This window comes from Nanorana parkeri, unplaced genomic scaffold (genome assembly GCF_000935625.1).
Source record: "Nanorana parkeri isolate BGI_ZX_2015 unplaced genomic scaffold, ASM93562v1 scaffold676, whole genome shotgun sequence".
NCBI lineage: Eukaryota > Metazoa > Chordata > Amphibia > Anura > Dicroglossidae > Nanorana > Nanorana parkeri.
The window spans coordinates 151193-168727 of NW_017306944.1; the positions used below are offsets into that span (position 1 = coordinate 151193).

General features: G+C 37.5%; 1 protein-coding gene across 1 annotated transcript in view; it reads right to left on the reverse strand.

Annotated features, from left to right (window-relative positions):
• SEMA3C (semaphorin 3C) overlaps positions 1-17535 on the reverse strand; it is a 131609-nt gene that overhangs the window by 45502 nt on the left and 68572 nt on the right. Inside the window, exons 3-4 of the mRNA XM_018563567.1 lie at positions 7666-7826; positions 775-837 (exon numbers count right to left, since the gene is read on the reverse strand). Of these exons, the coding sequence (XP_018419069.1) occupies positions 775-837; positions 7666-7826 (224 nt within the window). The remainder of the gene's footprint in view (positions 1-774; positions 838-7665; positions 7827-17535) is intronic.

Here is a 17535-nt window from a genome sequence, read left to right on the forward strand (position 1 = left end):
GGGTTATATACAGACTGGTCAAGTGGTTAAGCAAGGGAATGGTCTATAAAAATAAGCTACATATTTTTTAACTGCCCCTACTTATTAGAACTCTACTGGACTCTGTGTTTTCAATTAGCCAAGGAATGTCATTAAAATTAATATTGTTATATTTGACTTTGGATTGGATAATTAAAGAACAACTAAATGCCCTGGTTTGTGTCCTGTAAAACACAAAAAATACCATTGAACAAAATAAAAGATGTGGAAGCTGAATAATAACAAAGCATCCTTTCTACTACAAAATTTCAATCATAAACTATTATATGACTTTAAATTAAGGTGGTCTGCAGGTTTTGCAATTAGAAGACAAATGATGCACAGTTTATCTTTCCTTCATCCATATCAAAATATTTAATCACCATAGGGAAACATCCTGAACAGCTTTCATAAATGAGAACATGGAAGGAAGGAAAATATTTTGGTTCCTATATAAATACTACTTATGCAAAAAAACTTAATACGGAAAAACAGGCAACATAGTATGAGCTAAGATGGATAAAAATTATTATTTATAAAAAAACAAAGTACATTTTATTGCAATAAAAGTTCTGGAAATTTGTTCAAGATGTTTATAAGCAATGATTTTGACTGAACAGGTTCATTTGCAAATGCATGCAGTAATGCCATCACTCCACGGAGGATATCTAGTAGGAGCTACACCCTTCATTTTATTGTTTGGCTGCAAAGACCTCAACCTGACTCAGAGAGCAAGTATTCTCCTGTATGACTTACTGTGGGATCCTTGCCAGCCATCTTGCACTCTTCAACTTTGTGTGGTGTAGCTGGCCAGAAAACCTAGTTGCAAAAGAAAAAAAAAATATATATATATATAATATCAAACAACATCCGAGATATATTACATCATTGTATTATGAAGGATATTATATTTTTAATACAGTTGGTAAATTGGAAATGCCAAAAATCCTCATATTAGGATTCTCCCAATGTTATATTAATGTAGACACCTTAAGCTGTTTTATGTGATTGGACTGTATTTTAACATGCTCCACGTGAGCTTAACACTGGTGTTAAAAAAGAGCAATACAAAAAAAAAAAAAAAGATTACAGATGTGTGAACAGTAAATTTAGAATCAACACAATAAAAGACAAAATACAGGTCTTTGGGATCTTTACTTAATGGGTGAGGTTATCTTTTCACAAAAAATGAAAAGGTGAACCAACTTACAACACACCCCCACCACCCCTCCAGTCTTCGCTGCACTTACCTGTAATGATGACCTTCGCCTGCTGCTCATGCCAACCCATATAACAGTCCCGGGAACTTGAAAATCAGTTCAAATCTCTTGTTTCTTCTGGGATGGAAGAAAGAAGGCTCAGAATTGATTACTGTGTTCACATGGCTGCACTGACCAATGACTGCTCTCCATTAGGAGCACTGTATTGCTATACAACCTTGGAGGCTGTGTAGTGAAGTTTTCAAGCACCGGGACTGTTACACAGGTTGGCATTGGTGGTAGATAAGTGCAGAGGAGACTGAGGGAAAGGTATGTGATGAGGACAGTGGGAGTTAGTTAGTTAGTTAGCTGTTTCTTTGGAGCAGAATTATAAACAGGACAGCAAAAGCACTGAAAAAGTAAGCATCAATTTTTGGATCTTGCTATGCCAATGGGAGCATGTAACAAATACAAAACTGGTATTTTCCCAGTTTGGTTCCAGCAGTGTAATGTCCCGCAGCGTTGAAGACCCATGGGTTCTTAAACCACCCGAGTGGAGGGAGAGAGAGGTTGCGGGGACCGCTCTAGCAGCCAGGCATGCTTGAGGTTTGGGTGAGTATATTATTGTTATGTTAGCTCCCTAGACTAAATGAGCACTTAACCCTTGCAGTGCAGGGGTAGCCCCACTGTAAGGATTAAGATTTCATATGCCTGAAGTTCTTCTTTAAATCAGCTGTGTTGCATTCAAATGCCTCTCTGTGTACTGTGCTTGGGTGTTATCATCAGTCCAATTTGTATCATATCTCAAACTTGACATTCCAGTTTGCTTATGTCTAAAACAGAATGATTGGTAATTAGTTATGAATGTTGGTTCCAAAACATAATGCACAAATCTCTATTTATGATAAGGGAGAACTTTCATTACACAGAAGCATTTGTTACATCTCTCTGACTTATTACTTGTTTTTTTATAAAGGAAAACTTATAAAACTGTTTCTTGAAAATATAAGGCTGCAAAACAAACTATGATAATGTAATATCTGCTTAACACACCTACAGTGTAAATATGTACAATGCCATACAAAGCAAACTTACATAACATTTTAGTTTAACAAGTGTAAATCAGTCCACAAGTGTACTTATACAGGTCCCTAACCTTGAAAGTACATGATGCTCCTCACTTTTTACTGGATTCACAGTGCTAAACAGCAGTATTTCACACATAATTACCTCTTCCTGGCAGTACTGTGTTTTTTATCATCATAAGTTTATTCTGTTACATATCCTTTGATATTGGCGGTAATATCAAGCTATTGACCCCATAAACCAAAGTCATCTGAGGATAACACTCAGGCCAGTTAGTCATCAGGATCAATAGGATGCTTAGAGTTTATTTGAAATTATTTTAAACAATTCCAGAAGATGACTGCTGAGGATCCATATTACACTATGTGTGTGGTTATGGTGCAATCAGAAGTGAATGAAACCATACATTCTGTTAGAAATAATTGGACACTTTAAGAATATTATTTTTCTTTTACACCATGTGTAAATCCACTAAAGTATTCTCCACACAGCATCAGCTCATGTACGTTTAATCAGTAGAAATGAAAACAAGTTGTCTAAAATATTTCAACTCACCCAGTCAACATTTTAGATGCTGTTGTCGGCTAGTTCACCTTTTCATTTTTTTGTGAAAAGATAAACTAATCCATTGAGTAAAATGTAAACATTCTAAAAACCTCTATTTTAACTTTTATTGTGTTGATTTAATTCCAGTTTACTACAAAGATACCCTAGTTATTTTTCTTTTGTGGAGACTGTATGGTGTCATAGTCCCAAACATTTTTAATTCATCTGAAGCCCTTTTCTTCTGTTTATTATAGGACTGCTTAAAAGGTTGGATTTGATGGACTAATGTCTTTATTCAACCTCAAATACTATGTAACTATGATCCAAAACAGTAATACCAACATCCACAATGCATTTATATTTGCTTTTTTTAATGCCTTACCTAAGTATAAATGTTTAGTGTTGTCTATCTTTTTGAGGAACCCAGTCTAAAATGTAATTGATTTTAAGATGGGAACCCAGATTGAAAAAAGTAAGGTTCCCCCTTCACATCAAAGTCCCCCTTCATATCAGAGCCCTCAGTTTTACATCAAAGGCACCCCAGGGTACATGGCACACTGGTTAAGAAAGGCTGCTTTATAATACATAAAAGCATTTTTTATGACTTTAAACATATATTGATATGCTTTGTAATATGGATACAAATATAAGCCCCCTTTTTGATAAGTATATTGGACAATGTTGTTTACAGAATTTAAACTACGTGACTAACATTAGTAAATTGGATAAATACAATTACTCTGGCTCCAATATGTCAATCATCTATTTATTTGCAGAACTATATTAATAAAGGTCGCCCTGGCCACTATGGGCCCGGGGGGAAATAGACCTTTGCTTAATGTCCCTGTTTTCATCCAGTCATGTCTTCTTTGAGGGCCAATTTCAGCAGTGCCAAATACAGAATGAACTTTAGGAGCTGCTTGAATTAGATGATTTTACAATGGAACATTCTAGAGCTGTCAATGCTTTAATCATTATTTTATTAGCAGGATGCAAAAATACACTCATAACATTATTGACTTTACAAAGGTAATTTATCCCTTCATGCCCAGATGAAACTTTAACAACATTAGTATGCACTGGTTTACCTTGACAATAACTATATGACTAATTGAACTCCCTAAATAAGGTCATATAAGGATTACAATGTTTTTATAGATATTATAGGCTGAAAAATGCAAAACAAAATATGGGAAAAAAGGTTATCCTTTTATATTTTTGAATTTTTTAAACACTGTACTTTTTTTAATAAAGTATTAATTTTTCTGTGTACAGTGAGTTTACATAGAAAGAAATACACTGACAGCTGCAAACTGCAAGGTTTGTTTACTAATGAATCTCATGTGATCATATGATCGGGAACCACACTGATTGGTTCTTGATCACTAGAGCCTGGGTTCTCTCAGTGACAGTGCAGTCTCATAACTGGGAGTGCATACAGCCCAAAACTCCTAGCTGTAAATATGAACATAGACTGCAGTTCCCTTAGCATGGGGCATCATGCTGAGGGAGGTTAATCTACAGGTTGAAGAAGGCAACTGGTTAAGCACCAATTTCAGTACAGAGTCTCTCCATTTCAGACTTTTCTATGTTCTAAAAATGCCCTGCCCCTTGCCAGTTTTACACACATCTAATATCTGTGGGCTGACGCACCTAACAAATGTATAAAAATCTCCCCTGTGCCTTGTGTCTCTAAATTGCAACATATTCTTGCTCATCAAAACTGTTCTACAGCCAGCCTGCTTTTACACAGCTATATCTGAGAGTTTAATAGAAAGTGGCCAGTGTCAGCACAATTTAGTATCAACGAGAATAGAAAAAGCCTCAGCAAACCATTATCCTCTATCTATCTGCCAGTCAAAGCAGGCCTTTTACCACTTGATGAACATTCACTCGGCTGCCCTCGGCAGCTTCGTGAATAGACCCCTATGTGTCATTGCTAAAACTGCCTGACAAAATCCGGATTCAATCAGATTTGGGTGCTGCTACTATATATAAGCCAAGGTAATTGTAAAATAAATAGTACTGTTCTGCAACCCCACATACAGATTGAAGCCAATCCCTAATCTGTATTTTGTACTTGTCCATGTCCACCACAGCGCTACATGAAAAAAATCGTCTAATCACTCTACAGTATTGTTTGCATTGGTACATATCCCCATGGCAGTGCCCAGTTTGCTATGCCTTTTTTATACACTAGTTTGCTTATTAGTCCAAAATTACCATAACTGCCCACAACTGACTAACAATTGTTTGCCCCCATAAACTACAATGCACTACAATCTCAATACAAATGAGTAAACAAAACATGAGATTGTAGTCCATCACGGAGCGAACTTGGAAACGGTGTCTACAACACACATAGGGACCATGGGCAAGAAAAGTAGCCACCCTTCAGAAGGAAGGACAGTGTCAGCTCCAATTCAGAGATGATTTGAGCATATACAGCTAATTGCTACACAAATAAGGTCCACTATTGTTAATAGTTAGGGTACTTGAATGCATTTTTAAAATGTAACCCCTGAGTTTAGTGTCACTTTAAGCTGGGTATACATTTTCTTTGTTTAATCTGAACAAAGAAAACCTAACACATTCCTCCATCCACGCTGAACGGTGTGGTTGGATGAATCCCCCGCTTTGAGCATTGTATTCTGACAGTGGCTGCCGGACACTGTCAGAATACCCAAAACAGTGCTTGCAGCTAATTAGCTAAAGGTTTTCCAACATGTTCCTTCAGCAAAATGATTGACTTCTGCCAATGAAATAGGATACACATGGCGCTAATTTGGCCAAATTTCTGCTAAATTCTGCTGAACTTCGCTCCATGTGTACCCTACTTTAGCCACGGGGTGGATCCTGACAATATCGTTGGGATCCTTCCCAGCTGCAGTGTGGCTCTGCACTGTCAGCAGATAGTTGGCAATAGCCCGCTATCTACTGACGTTTGATCATGGGACTACGTTAGTAAATGTACTCCCGTGACCCAAAAGAGAAGCAAAGCCAAACAAGTTATAAGCCAAGCCAAACTATTCACATGTGGCTTTGTATTTTTTTTGCTTGTTTATTTTTTTTCTTGACTGTAGTTTCCACATTCACAATACAAATTGTAAATAGACACTGTAATCAATACTATTAATTTTAAAACCACCAGCCCGAGCTGAGTAACTGGTGGTCACTTCTCCCTGTTCCATCCAGCACATTTTCTATCAAAACTGACCACACCTTCTTGGCTGGACTTTCTTCTTGCATTTTGTTGAGAGCTCAAGAGGACTGTGTATGTGTGGGTTAGAAGGCACGAATGTACTCGCCCTCTCTACTGGTTATATGTATGTCAGGTAGAGTCTTTCCAAATCCCTTAATAACAACTAGCAGGATTACAATTTCTCCCTCATAAAGAATGTGTTGTATTGGTTTAAATCCGATAGATAAATCAGGACAATTAGGATAATTAGGACGATTTAGACCAGATTTCAGGAGACCCAGTAGTGCAAATATATTCTTTCAGTCAAACTCAAACAGGGTCTTGTTCCTCTCCAAACCTGCGACTGACAGTGAAAAGAGAAGCAACAAGCCTTTAATAGCACACAAACTACATCACAACTGACTGGCTCCTAGTGCTGATTCTCTCTCTCCCAGTCTGAGCTGTACTATACAGGGACTATAAGACGCTAATGCCAGGTCAAATTTAGGTACTTATGCTGCTTGCATTATAAAAATACACTTGCATCATCTGTTACAAAAACTTTTCTGATGGTCTACATATACATTTTTTATTATCACGTGATCATATGCCTAGTTGTATTGTTCATGTAAAACCAATATAGATCTTGGAAACAGAAAAAAAATACACTCGGGGGGCTAATTTGTAACTCTTCCTTTGCTCCTCAGCTCCATCTAGTGGTGGCAGTAACATGTGACTGGCATCTGCCCTGCTACACGCTGGGCGAAAGAGTTGTAAATCAGCCCCTTGATGTATTACAAATGTATTAATGAATACATAGCTGCATTAGTAATTTGTGTTAATCAAATGAATTAATGCAAAATTGGACAGACTCTGCCATTCAGATATACAAGTAACTATATAAATTGTTTGTGGTAGGTTGCCTTGCTGGAAATTGTCAGAAAACTGCTTTGAGTTTGGTCAACATTAAAGTGACACTAAACTCAGGAGATAAATGTTAAAAATGCATTCAAGTACCCTAATTATTAACAACAATGCATCTTATTTGTGTATCATTCATCTGTAGACCCTCAAATCATCTCTTAATTGGTGCTGACGCTGTCCTTCCTTCTGGTGAGTGGTGACTTTTGTTCCCCATGGTCCCTGTGTGTGTTGTAAAGTAGCCACCACACGAAAATCACTTCCAAGATGGACTACAATCTCAATACAAATGAGTAAACTAAATATGAGATAGTCCATCACGGGAGCGAGCTTGGAGCGGTGGATACTTTACAAAACACAAAGGGCCATGGAGAACAAAAGAAGCCACAATCTAGAAGGAAGGACAGTGTCAGCACCAATTCACAGATGATTTGAGGATCTACAGCCGACTTATACACAAATAGGATACATTTACGTTAATAGTTAAGGTAGTTAAATGTATTTTTAAGATTTAACTCCTGAATTTAGGGTCAATTAAGGCCTTTATCTAGCCATCCAGCCATAGACAATAGATGACAGTTATATGTTAGGAAATAGCTCTCTGAGATCATTGAAAAATCCCCCTCACACACTCATACACACTGAATGAACACTACAGTAGCTTGAGGAAGTAAAAAATCTAAACATACAACCAATCTTATCTTATCGACTTACACTGAGAGGATCGTGACTAATGTTGTTAATATTCAATGACAGTATATGATCCTTGCTGCCCACATAGATTCTGTCCTGGTCTTCATCCATTAACAAGATCCTGTAGTCCAGGGGGTTCTGTGATATACTGTAGTATTCAGATGTCTGTGTGTCCTTAAGTTCTAAAACAAAGAAGAAGAAAAAGATTACTCTGTAAATATCTTATGTAGATAATTATGATAATGGTTCATAAAAAGGAGCAAGCAGTTCAAAAGAAAAGTGACTGATTTATTTTTCTTTAAAGCAAGTTTTAGATAAGGCACAACATTCAGTAATGAGAATGACATGTCAGAAATGATGCAAAATTTGTTTTTTGCGTTTGAATACACTGTTAAGCAAACATGCTGTCCCTTTCTTGTTTCTAGATGCAATGGTGTTGATTTACTAAAGGCACAGATCATGTTCACTTTGCAAGGAGAATTTCTCTTTGCTTAATAAATGTGAGGAAGCTGTGCTGATTTCAATCATCCAATTATGTGCATGGAAATGTTTTCTTTATCTTTGGGTATTCTGTAAATTTTAACTATATGTACTACTATTTTACACTTTTAAAGCAAACATTTACTTGAAATGTGAACATGATCTACTCCTTTAGTAAATTAGCACCAGAAGCTCAAAGAAGATATCTGACTACAGTTTTCTGATGCAGACTGCAGACAAAGCTGAGCACTGCAAACAATGTACATACCGCATGTATTTTATATCTGTTGTAAAGTGATCTTAATCTTCAGCACATAGGGGTCTATTCACGAAGCAGCCGAAGGATCTAGCTGTAGCTTCGGCTGATCCTTCGGCTAGCTTCGGCCCCAAGACCCCTTCGGTTCAGAAAAACCGAAGGGCTGCGGTACACAATAGGAATCTAGCAATGCATTCCTATGGCGAACATTTTTTATTTATTTTTTCTTGACGGCAGCAGAACCGCCGGCCAATAGAAAACAGTTTGGCGGAGCTAGCTGTCACTGCTAGCTCCGCACGATCGTCTTCTCTTTATTTTTTTCTACTTTTTAAACTATTTTTCTGTTCTGCTTGGTCCCACAGAGGGAGCGAGCAGAACCAGGGACGCTGATCTCTCTGCAAGTGGCCGGAGCCCGCCGTGAGATGACGGCTGGCTCTGCCCAGCTGTCAGAAGCAGGCTGTCGGCCGGCCATTCGGCCAGCTTTGCCTTTCACCGCTCGGCCAACTTCGGGAGCTGCGGGTGGGGGGGCGTGGAAGCGGTGCCATTGAATACAATGCACCGCCACGCCCCCTCCCACTCCAAAACGCGGGGAGAAGTTTCACAGTGATCGCGGTGCGTTCCACTTTCCACTTTCAGTGTGAACAAGCCCTAAAGAAAACATTGACATCATGATCCTTCTGTGGAGAACCTGAGTGATGAGGATTCCAAATGCTTTTGCACAGTGCTTGTGCATCTTCACATGAGATTTGGAATACTTATATTCCAACATAGCTGAACTGGAAAGTTAGCTGCATTGGATAATTTTTCCAAATCAGCTATTTTGTCCTAGATTGTTCACTTATCCTGCCTTCTCCAAACTCTTCACACTTTTGTGAATAAAGCTGGCCATATACCTATAGATTACCTTCACATTTTCTACGCTAAACTGTATGGATGGAGGAATCTCCCACTGGGCCAAGCTTCAGTATCTTGCTAGTTGGCTCTGCTGGCTCACAAAATACCTGAACAATGCCTGCATCCAATCAGATTGTTCAGGTATTTTGACAACCAGCGGGGCTGACTAGGAAGATACTCAAGCTTGGCCTAGTGGCAGATTGCTCCATCTATACAGTTTAGCGTGGGTGGAGTAATCTGTTACACTTTTTCCATCTGACTATAGAAAATCTGCAGAAAATCTACAGGTGTATGGCCTGTTAGAGTTTGAAGGATCGTGCCAGATGTACTGTAAATACACCCTCTCCAGTGCACTTTTTACAGCATTAATGTGGCCCTTTGAAGTGGAGATGGCAGGCTTGATGTATGAAGTGGACCTTGCATTATACTTAAAAGTCTGCTTTAAGAACAATTTTAAGAGTATTTTTAAACACTTTTCACAGGCTCCTAAATAAATGAAATAATTCCTCTGACTTTTAAACATAAATAATAAAAAACATATCATAAAGCCAATAAAAAAGAAAGATCTAGCCTCCCCTATTTTAGTCTTCATATTCACAAACTGAACAGAATATGAGTCACTTTGAGGTTAAACAATGCTTCAGAAAAGACAGGAATATTTATTTACGTTGAGCTTCCTAAGGTTAGATTTTCCGCTAGCTCAGTGAGGTGTTCCTATGTACGCATTTCCAGATCTTCAGTAAGCACAATTTTAGGAATACAGCCTCTTAGCAGCTGCAAAGGATTACGTCTTCCTTACTGGCATACTGCCAAGAGATAGTGTGAGGTGGAAGTCAGATATTTTAGATATACATCTACTTAGAGTTCAGATGTAACACATCATGTTGTAGCGTATATATATATAAAAGGTATAATAAACCTGCAGCTTTGGAACATCTTTTCAAAGGAACCAATAAAAAATATGAGCACAGAAGTGCAGTACTGTTTACTCGTTAACTAAAAGGTCATGTACTGAGATATATCCGTCTATTACGCAGTACTGAAAAATTAAGACAACTAAGCCTTCTAATTAAAACACAGGAGATCATAAAACAAAACTTTGGACTGCCACTGATGACCTTTAGCTGAAAATGCCAGTTTCCTAGCTGTCTTTTGAATCACTGTCCCAGACTGAACACGAAGCAAGTAAATTTAGAGCTCCTGATTTACATACTTTTTCTAGGACAGTGATTATGAAAGTATTGAAGCCAATGGGTCAGTCAGATCGACTTCAAAGAGAAGCTAATTGGCTGCAAGCACTGTTCGGCCGAAGACCTTCCATCTGACTTTATCGATCTTCTTATCGAGGAATGCCGATAAAAAACATGAGGACCCCCCCCACAACACATACCAGACCCTGATAGGGTTATTTATTTTGGGCGTCCCCATGCTGTCTTTTACAACAGAAAACAAACGGAGAGGGAAAAGTTATTAAGCAGCAAATTTTTTTTTTATTTTTTTATTTCTTAGATGTCACTTTTGTTGTAGTAGATGCCACAGCAAAAATGACAATCAAACAAAAAAACGGCATGGGGTCCCCCTCAAGGTCCATACCAGTCCACTATCCTTAATGAGGGTCTGGTATGGATTTTAAGGGGGAACACCACATAAAGAAACAGAGTGGGGCCCCTCTAAGATCCATACCAGACCCAATTTCAGGAATTCAGCACCAGGCCATATGCCCTCAACACAAGGAGGGTATCTGTATGAATGTTGTGTTGGTTTGCCATCTTCAAGCAGGGAGCTACACATTGAAAAAAAATATTTTAAAAATTGTAAAAAATTTAAGAAAAAAATCAATGGAGCAGATAGATTTCAAGAACTTCTATTTAAATATGATAATTCTTGGTAGACACCGGGTCTGGCAGCATAGGTCAGCTCTAACCTTGAGGCTTCCTATGTTCATAAATGATGCAAAATATACAGATTACAGGTGCACTATAAACTCTCAATTATTTTTAGTAATGCTATTACATACTGTGAATAAAAACACTTAAACCACCTCTATATGGCACAGCTTGGTGGCTTGGTATTCAGTCAGTATAGCTGAGAATACTATAAATAAAACACCTTGAACATAAATCTAGTCATGGTTACTTTGTTGCTATGTGTAACACTTTACATAGCTGCAATTCTTTGCTGGCTTTAAGATTCAAACACATAAACACACTGAATCTGCACAATGTAATTCCCAAATGACACAAAGCCTTTTTAATGGCAATTTTACATTCAAAGCCACGGAAATAAATCTATAATGTTATATGTTATATATTTTTGGAACGGTCTTCATTATCAATTCCTTGGCTGTGACAACAACAACTTGGTTAGCTCAGGAAGCCATGCATACATTTCTCACAGCATGCTGCCTCAAGTTCCTTCTTATCCACTATTATTGTATAAATAAACAGGCCCATTAGGCCTTATTCTTTTGAGAGTTCAAAGTGGGGGCTCAGAATGCGTTTCTAACTCCAGCCAAATACCCCCCAAACACCAGGTGTTAAAAATTAAAAAAAGAGTGAGCTAAGGCATGGCTCAGTCCACACTTACATTATTGTATACCACTTTTTTAGACCTAAGCTGTCCACTGATTGCATGCCTTCCCCCAACCAGGAGAGGCTTTAGAATATGAGGGGGAATGCTGCCCTTGCCTATGGCCATCATAACGTTGTCCAATCCAATTGTTTTCAAGCAACCATCCTCTCACATATATGGGTAACTTATTGACATAGTATATACAGCTTTAGTTTTGCTTATATATCATTATAACATTACTACTAAATTAGATTTGGTGGCGTTCCAGAGGTATAGATTATTTATGTCAGTACCACAAATATTTTACATTTCTAAATGAAGACCTATCATGAAAGCTATTTTACAAAGCTTTCACCTGTCAGACATCAGTGTACAGTAATGAAAAGAATTTTGGCTTTTGCACGGATTGTGGAATATTTATAGAGTGTGTTATGATATATAAAGTTTTGAATTACAACTACATGGCAAAAATAGAAAAACGGGAATTCATTCTCTCAAACTCTTATTTATGAATCATGAGCTATAAGAAATGTAGGTTACAGATCTATAGCTTCACAGTTTTTACCTTTACATACATTTATTTCTGTGTGTTAAGTTTTGTCTACACTGGATTTAATAAGAGTGGCACTGAAGATGACTCTGCAGAAAAGTGCTTGAGACATCTTGCTAGAAGATCTGTATAGCAGCACTAAACAGACAGTTTTATTTATTTGTAGTACGAGGATACACTACAACAAAAGCAAACCACAAACATTTAGAAATATGATGATGTGAGCAGCCAAGCTATGGCTGCTCTGTTGTATACATAAAGATCAGCAATGCTATGCAATGAAAAACTATGCAAGCATTAACTACAGGCTACAACAACACTGTCCAATTTAATGCAATCTTCTCTACTGCTGGAAAGCAATAATAAATTAAAAGAAAAACAGAAAAAACGTACATGACAATGCAACAGGAGCTGAATATCAGAGGATCTATCAACAGACATTTGTTTTGTCTTTGCCTGGGGATGTGGTGATAGCTAGGCCTCAAATCACAGTGACGCATGACAAAGATTACTCCACATACACTGAAAATACCTTTCATCAAGAATGTTAAGCTACAGATTGGTCTACCAACCTACCATCAATCACTGTTAGTGCTGGACAGCGTTACAGCTGATTGTGAGTGTTTACAGCTTTTATTCTGGATCATTGCAGCTTTATTCACTATACATATATTTTAAAAGGTTGTTTTTGATTGATGCTTTGTGAAGGTAAAAAAGCACAAATGATAGATTTAACTACTTTTGATTTAGCATTTGGTTACATAGGCAAGCTTTAAAATGTTGTGCTTATTAAGTCTTTATTAATGTCTATACCTTTTTTTAAATACAAATGATACTAATGAGGAAGTATAGAGGGTGCCAATCCAACCTCCCCTTCTAAAAATACTAGCTGTCTGGCTATCATGCACATCCAGTAGCTTCAGTGCTTTCAGAGTCACTAACTTGGAACATAAATGCAGATTTCAGTCTGGTTTTCCTGAACTTTACACTTTTGCCAAGTTAATGAAACCACTTGATCAGCATCGCAGCCAAGAAAAAAGCATTTTTAGAAGGAGGTCTGTAATGGCAGCTTTGTATATTTCTGATACAGATTTAATTTATATTGGTGTACGTGGAAGGACAAGTGTATATTCCATTTAACATGCACTATATATTTTATGTTTTGAATTAAACCCAAGCTGGAAACAGTATCATAGTATTTAAATATTTGATTATATTATACGTGTATGTTGCCAGAACATCTTTTCATTTTATAACCTACCCACAACCTGAACATCTAACAAATGGAAATATGGTGTGTGTGACAGGAGGAAATGCTGGTCAAAATACTTTGACAGGTCACATGACTGGGCTATCTTCCCGTTTTTTTTTCTTTCCATTCCATTAGGGATGCATCAATACCAGTACTGAAAGTTCCATTAAGGTAATGACTCACTCCCCGGTTCCTGATTAGCCAGGAGGAGGGAGCATGGAATCGGCTTTCTGGCCTATCAGAAAGCCGGGGGGCTGGGAAGTTCTGGTAATGGGATAAGTATCGGGAGCATTTGAGTATGAGTAATACTCGCCCAAATAATCTTAGTAGCGCTTTGCTTGCTTCAGAGTCCCCAAGTAAGCAGAGCGCTAAGTACATTTGTTGAATACATTGCTGTGATTTTTGTGGGTTTTTTTTTTTTTTTTTGAAGCAACTTTTTTTAAAACAGCTACATGGGTCCTGTGTATGTCAAAGAGCACTTGTTTGTGTATGTTTAAGCCATGAAGCCATTAGTTAATGCCATATTTATCTTAATGTGGCAGTAGTCAGTTCCTTTTCACACCAGTACTTTCCCACTGGCAAAATGCTCTGGTGTAATAAGTTCCATTCTGGCTTTTGTGAAATGTACAATGTCTAATTTGTAACATTCTTTATGCTCAATGTGCTCTATCACTTCCTTACATTTGTAATACTGCAAAAAATAAGGTTAGGTAAGTGATGCATGTTTAAACATAAAGGGGTCTATTTATAAAACGAGCACAAAGCAAGCTCGGCTCCATCTAGTGGCCATAATGCACTGTGAATTTCATTTGCAGAGATATTCACTCTGCAAACATTTTATAAATACATGTCATAATGTCACTGGATTGAAAGCCCTAATTACTAGATGCTATTTAGTAAGAATCCAAGTATATGCTGATACGAAATGGAAAAGTATTGAACCTAATCCTAAGTATACTAAGGAATGTCTGAACATCATTGCCCATCAGTGTTAGCACTAATTAAAAAAATGGTCCTGATAATTCCTGAGCATTAAATTGTCAGTTTAAAAAAAAAAAACAAGTATCGCGTGATGAATGCTGACGTGCTTATCCCATACTCTTCTTCATTACTCTTCCTTAACTGACTTCTTCCATTCCCAGCACAACGCCCATTACCAAGTAAACAAAAACAAGGTTTACATTACATGAATGATGCAAACAAACCAAGGCTGCAAACTATTTGTGAAATATAAGAATTTAACAGTTCCTTCTTCTTTCTTAAGAAATATGTTCACAGCTGCTCATTTGTTACAGTTCTTAGGTCACTAGCAGTTTTTTTTCATTGGCAGTGATTACATCATAGCATGATGGACAAACATATGAAGCATGCAGCTGTTCAAGTGATGACAGAATCCCATCTGTAAAGATGAAGCCCAGTGACTGTCAGACCGAGCTGTGCCTTGGTGTGATCACACCAAGAATAAGAAGGTAGAAAGACATCCCATACTAACCAGTTTAAATTTACTGTAATACTACACTCACGTCTTCCTCACACCTATTGTGTGAAAGAAACTGTTAAAAATTAAACACCAGACAAATACAATACCAGGCAGAATCTGAAATGGAATTGTCACAAAGCTAAGTTTAAAATGTATCACTGGTCAAAAACTAAAAATAAATATGTATTTCTATATTGAATTTCCACAAGCTCTACCCCACTCCTAATAACTGTGTTGATAGAGAAGTTTGTAAACTTACTTACTGAATATGCCCTTATTGTGTACTTCCTCAATGCACTGACATCATTTTACTCAACCCAATGAATAAATACTTTCTTGTGTCACACCTGCCTTCTGGACTACAACTCAACATTTGAACAATGTAACATTATCATTGTTGCTAGAAGCAATGCATCAAGGGATCTGTAGTCTTGAGATATCAAAGCTGCATGACATCAAGCAGCAGGGAAAGACATGCAAAGCACACTGGGAATCCAGGAAGTTGTTGAAAGTGATGGAAAGACAAAAGGCAGCACTCAAAATCGAAAAGAGATTTTTTCCAATAAGCTTTGATTGCATTATCAAAAAAAAACTATAGTATGTATTCCTATTACAATGCTGATGTTATAGTCGGAGAGCATGTGCTTTGACCCTTGAAATGGCAGGGTAATTTTCATCCTTTTTTTATGTCATTGTCAGAGGCCTGCACTCTTGTGTACAGTGCTCACTGGGTCCTGTTTATCAAAAATGCAAATAGTACTAATCATGGTTCACCTCTCATTTCTGCAGGACATTTTACTAAAGAAAAGCTGAGATATGATTACCTGAATATTTCCATGACTATCTTTCATGAGGTTTCATAACAGGAGCCATCAAAATAAAGAACAGAAGTTTGTCAGAACCACTACTCTACGCAGTCTGTATTTTGTGTCTGGGATAGAAATTGTGGAATCATGGCTTTCATCTCATTTCTAGTCTATTTAACTAATTTGTTAGGAAGAAAAAAAAAAAAGAAAATCCACAATACTTACATACTGAAAGGGAAGAGACGTTAAAGCGTCAGGGCAAAATAATAAAAAGAAAATACATGCACATTTTATCATGTTTCACAATTTGAATTACAAAAAAACCTGCTGCTCTGTCTCAAATATTCACTCCTGCTGTAGATTGACAACATAGGGGTCTATTCACAAAGCAGCCAAAGTATCTAGCCGTATCTTCGGCCGATCCTTCGGCTAGCTTGGGCCCCAGGACCCCTTCGGTTCAGTAGAACGGAAGGGCTGCTGTACGGGCTATTCACAATAGCCCGTGCAGCTCCCGAACTTAGCCGAGCCGAAGGCATATGCCTAGAAATCAGCCGTACCAGCCTGAAGTGAATAGCCGAATAGCGTTCGGCTCACTTCGCTTTAGGTCGGTCATTGAATAGACCCCATACTGTGTGCCCTTTTCTGGACTGAAATTACAAGTAATTGTGTCAGGGCTACTCAGCTGTATAAAATGTAAAAAATGTGTCAGTCATTTATGAACAGAACCTGAAAACTAGCTCAGTCATGAAGGGGTTAAACTACTAAATCCACTCCTTAACAGGTATTTTTGCACTTACTGAACATATATAACAGAACACTTTCAATGGCGTATTTAACAGACTAAAAAGGAGCAAATAGGACACGTTCACTGTCAGGTTTTATACACACTTTAGTATAAATCTCTCAGAAGCCTAAAAGTTATAAGCAGATGGCATACATCTTTCTCTCTTGTAAAATTAAAGTATATTGCACTTCCATTTAGCACATATTTGGTGTGTTAGCACATATTTTGGAAGTGTGACAGTGTTGTGTGTGCATATATATATCATATAATATATATATCATATAATATATCTATATACACAGTGGAGATCTGGAGATCATTTAGCCATTGGATGTAGGGTATATTAACTACTACAATGATGGATGTAGGGTATATTAACTACTACAATGATGCTGCATAACTGCTTAACAGCTGTTCAGATAGGATATTACTTACCTCAGTAAGGGGCTGTTCATAAACAATTCTCAGGGCCGTTCACCCTGCAAATATTGATGAATGTTGCTTATTATGGTCACTAGGTGGTACTGAGGAGCACATAAAATAAGTATTTACTTTCTAGTCTCCTCAGCACCATCAAGTGGCCATAATGTGGTTTTGCATAAAAAAATTGCCTTGTAAAAAATAAACAAACACACAAACAAATAAACAAACTAAAGAACATTTGTTTTTGCATATATCAGCAGATATCATACGCGGATATTAACAGTGCTATTTGTCTACAACTAGACCCCATATGGTTGCTTTGTTAGAAGGAACAGTAAAGTGCAACCACTGTGTAGCACTATATAGCAGAAAACAGCACATGTGTATGTAATGAG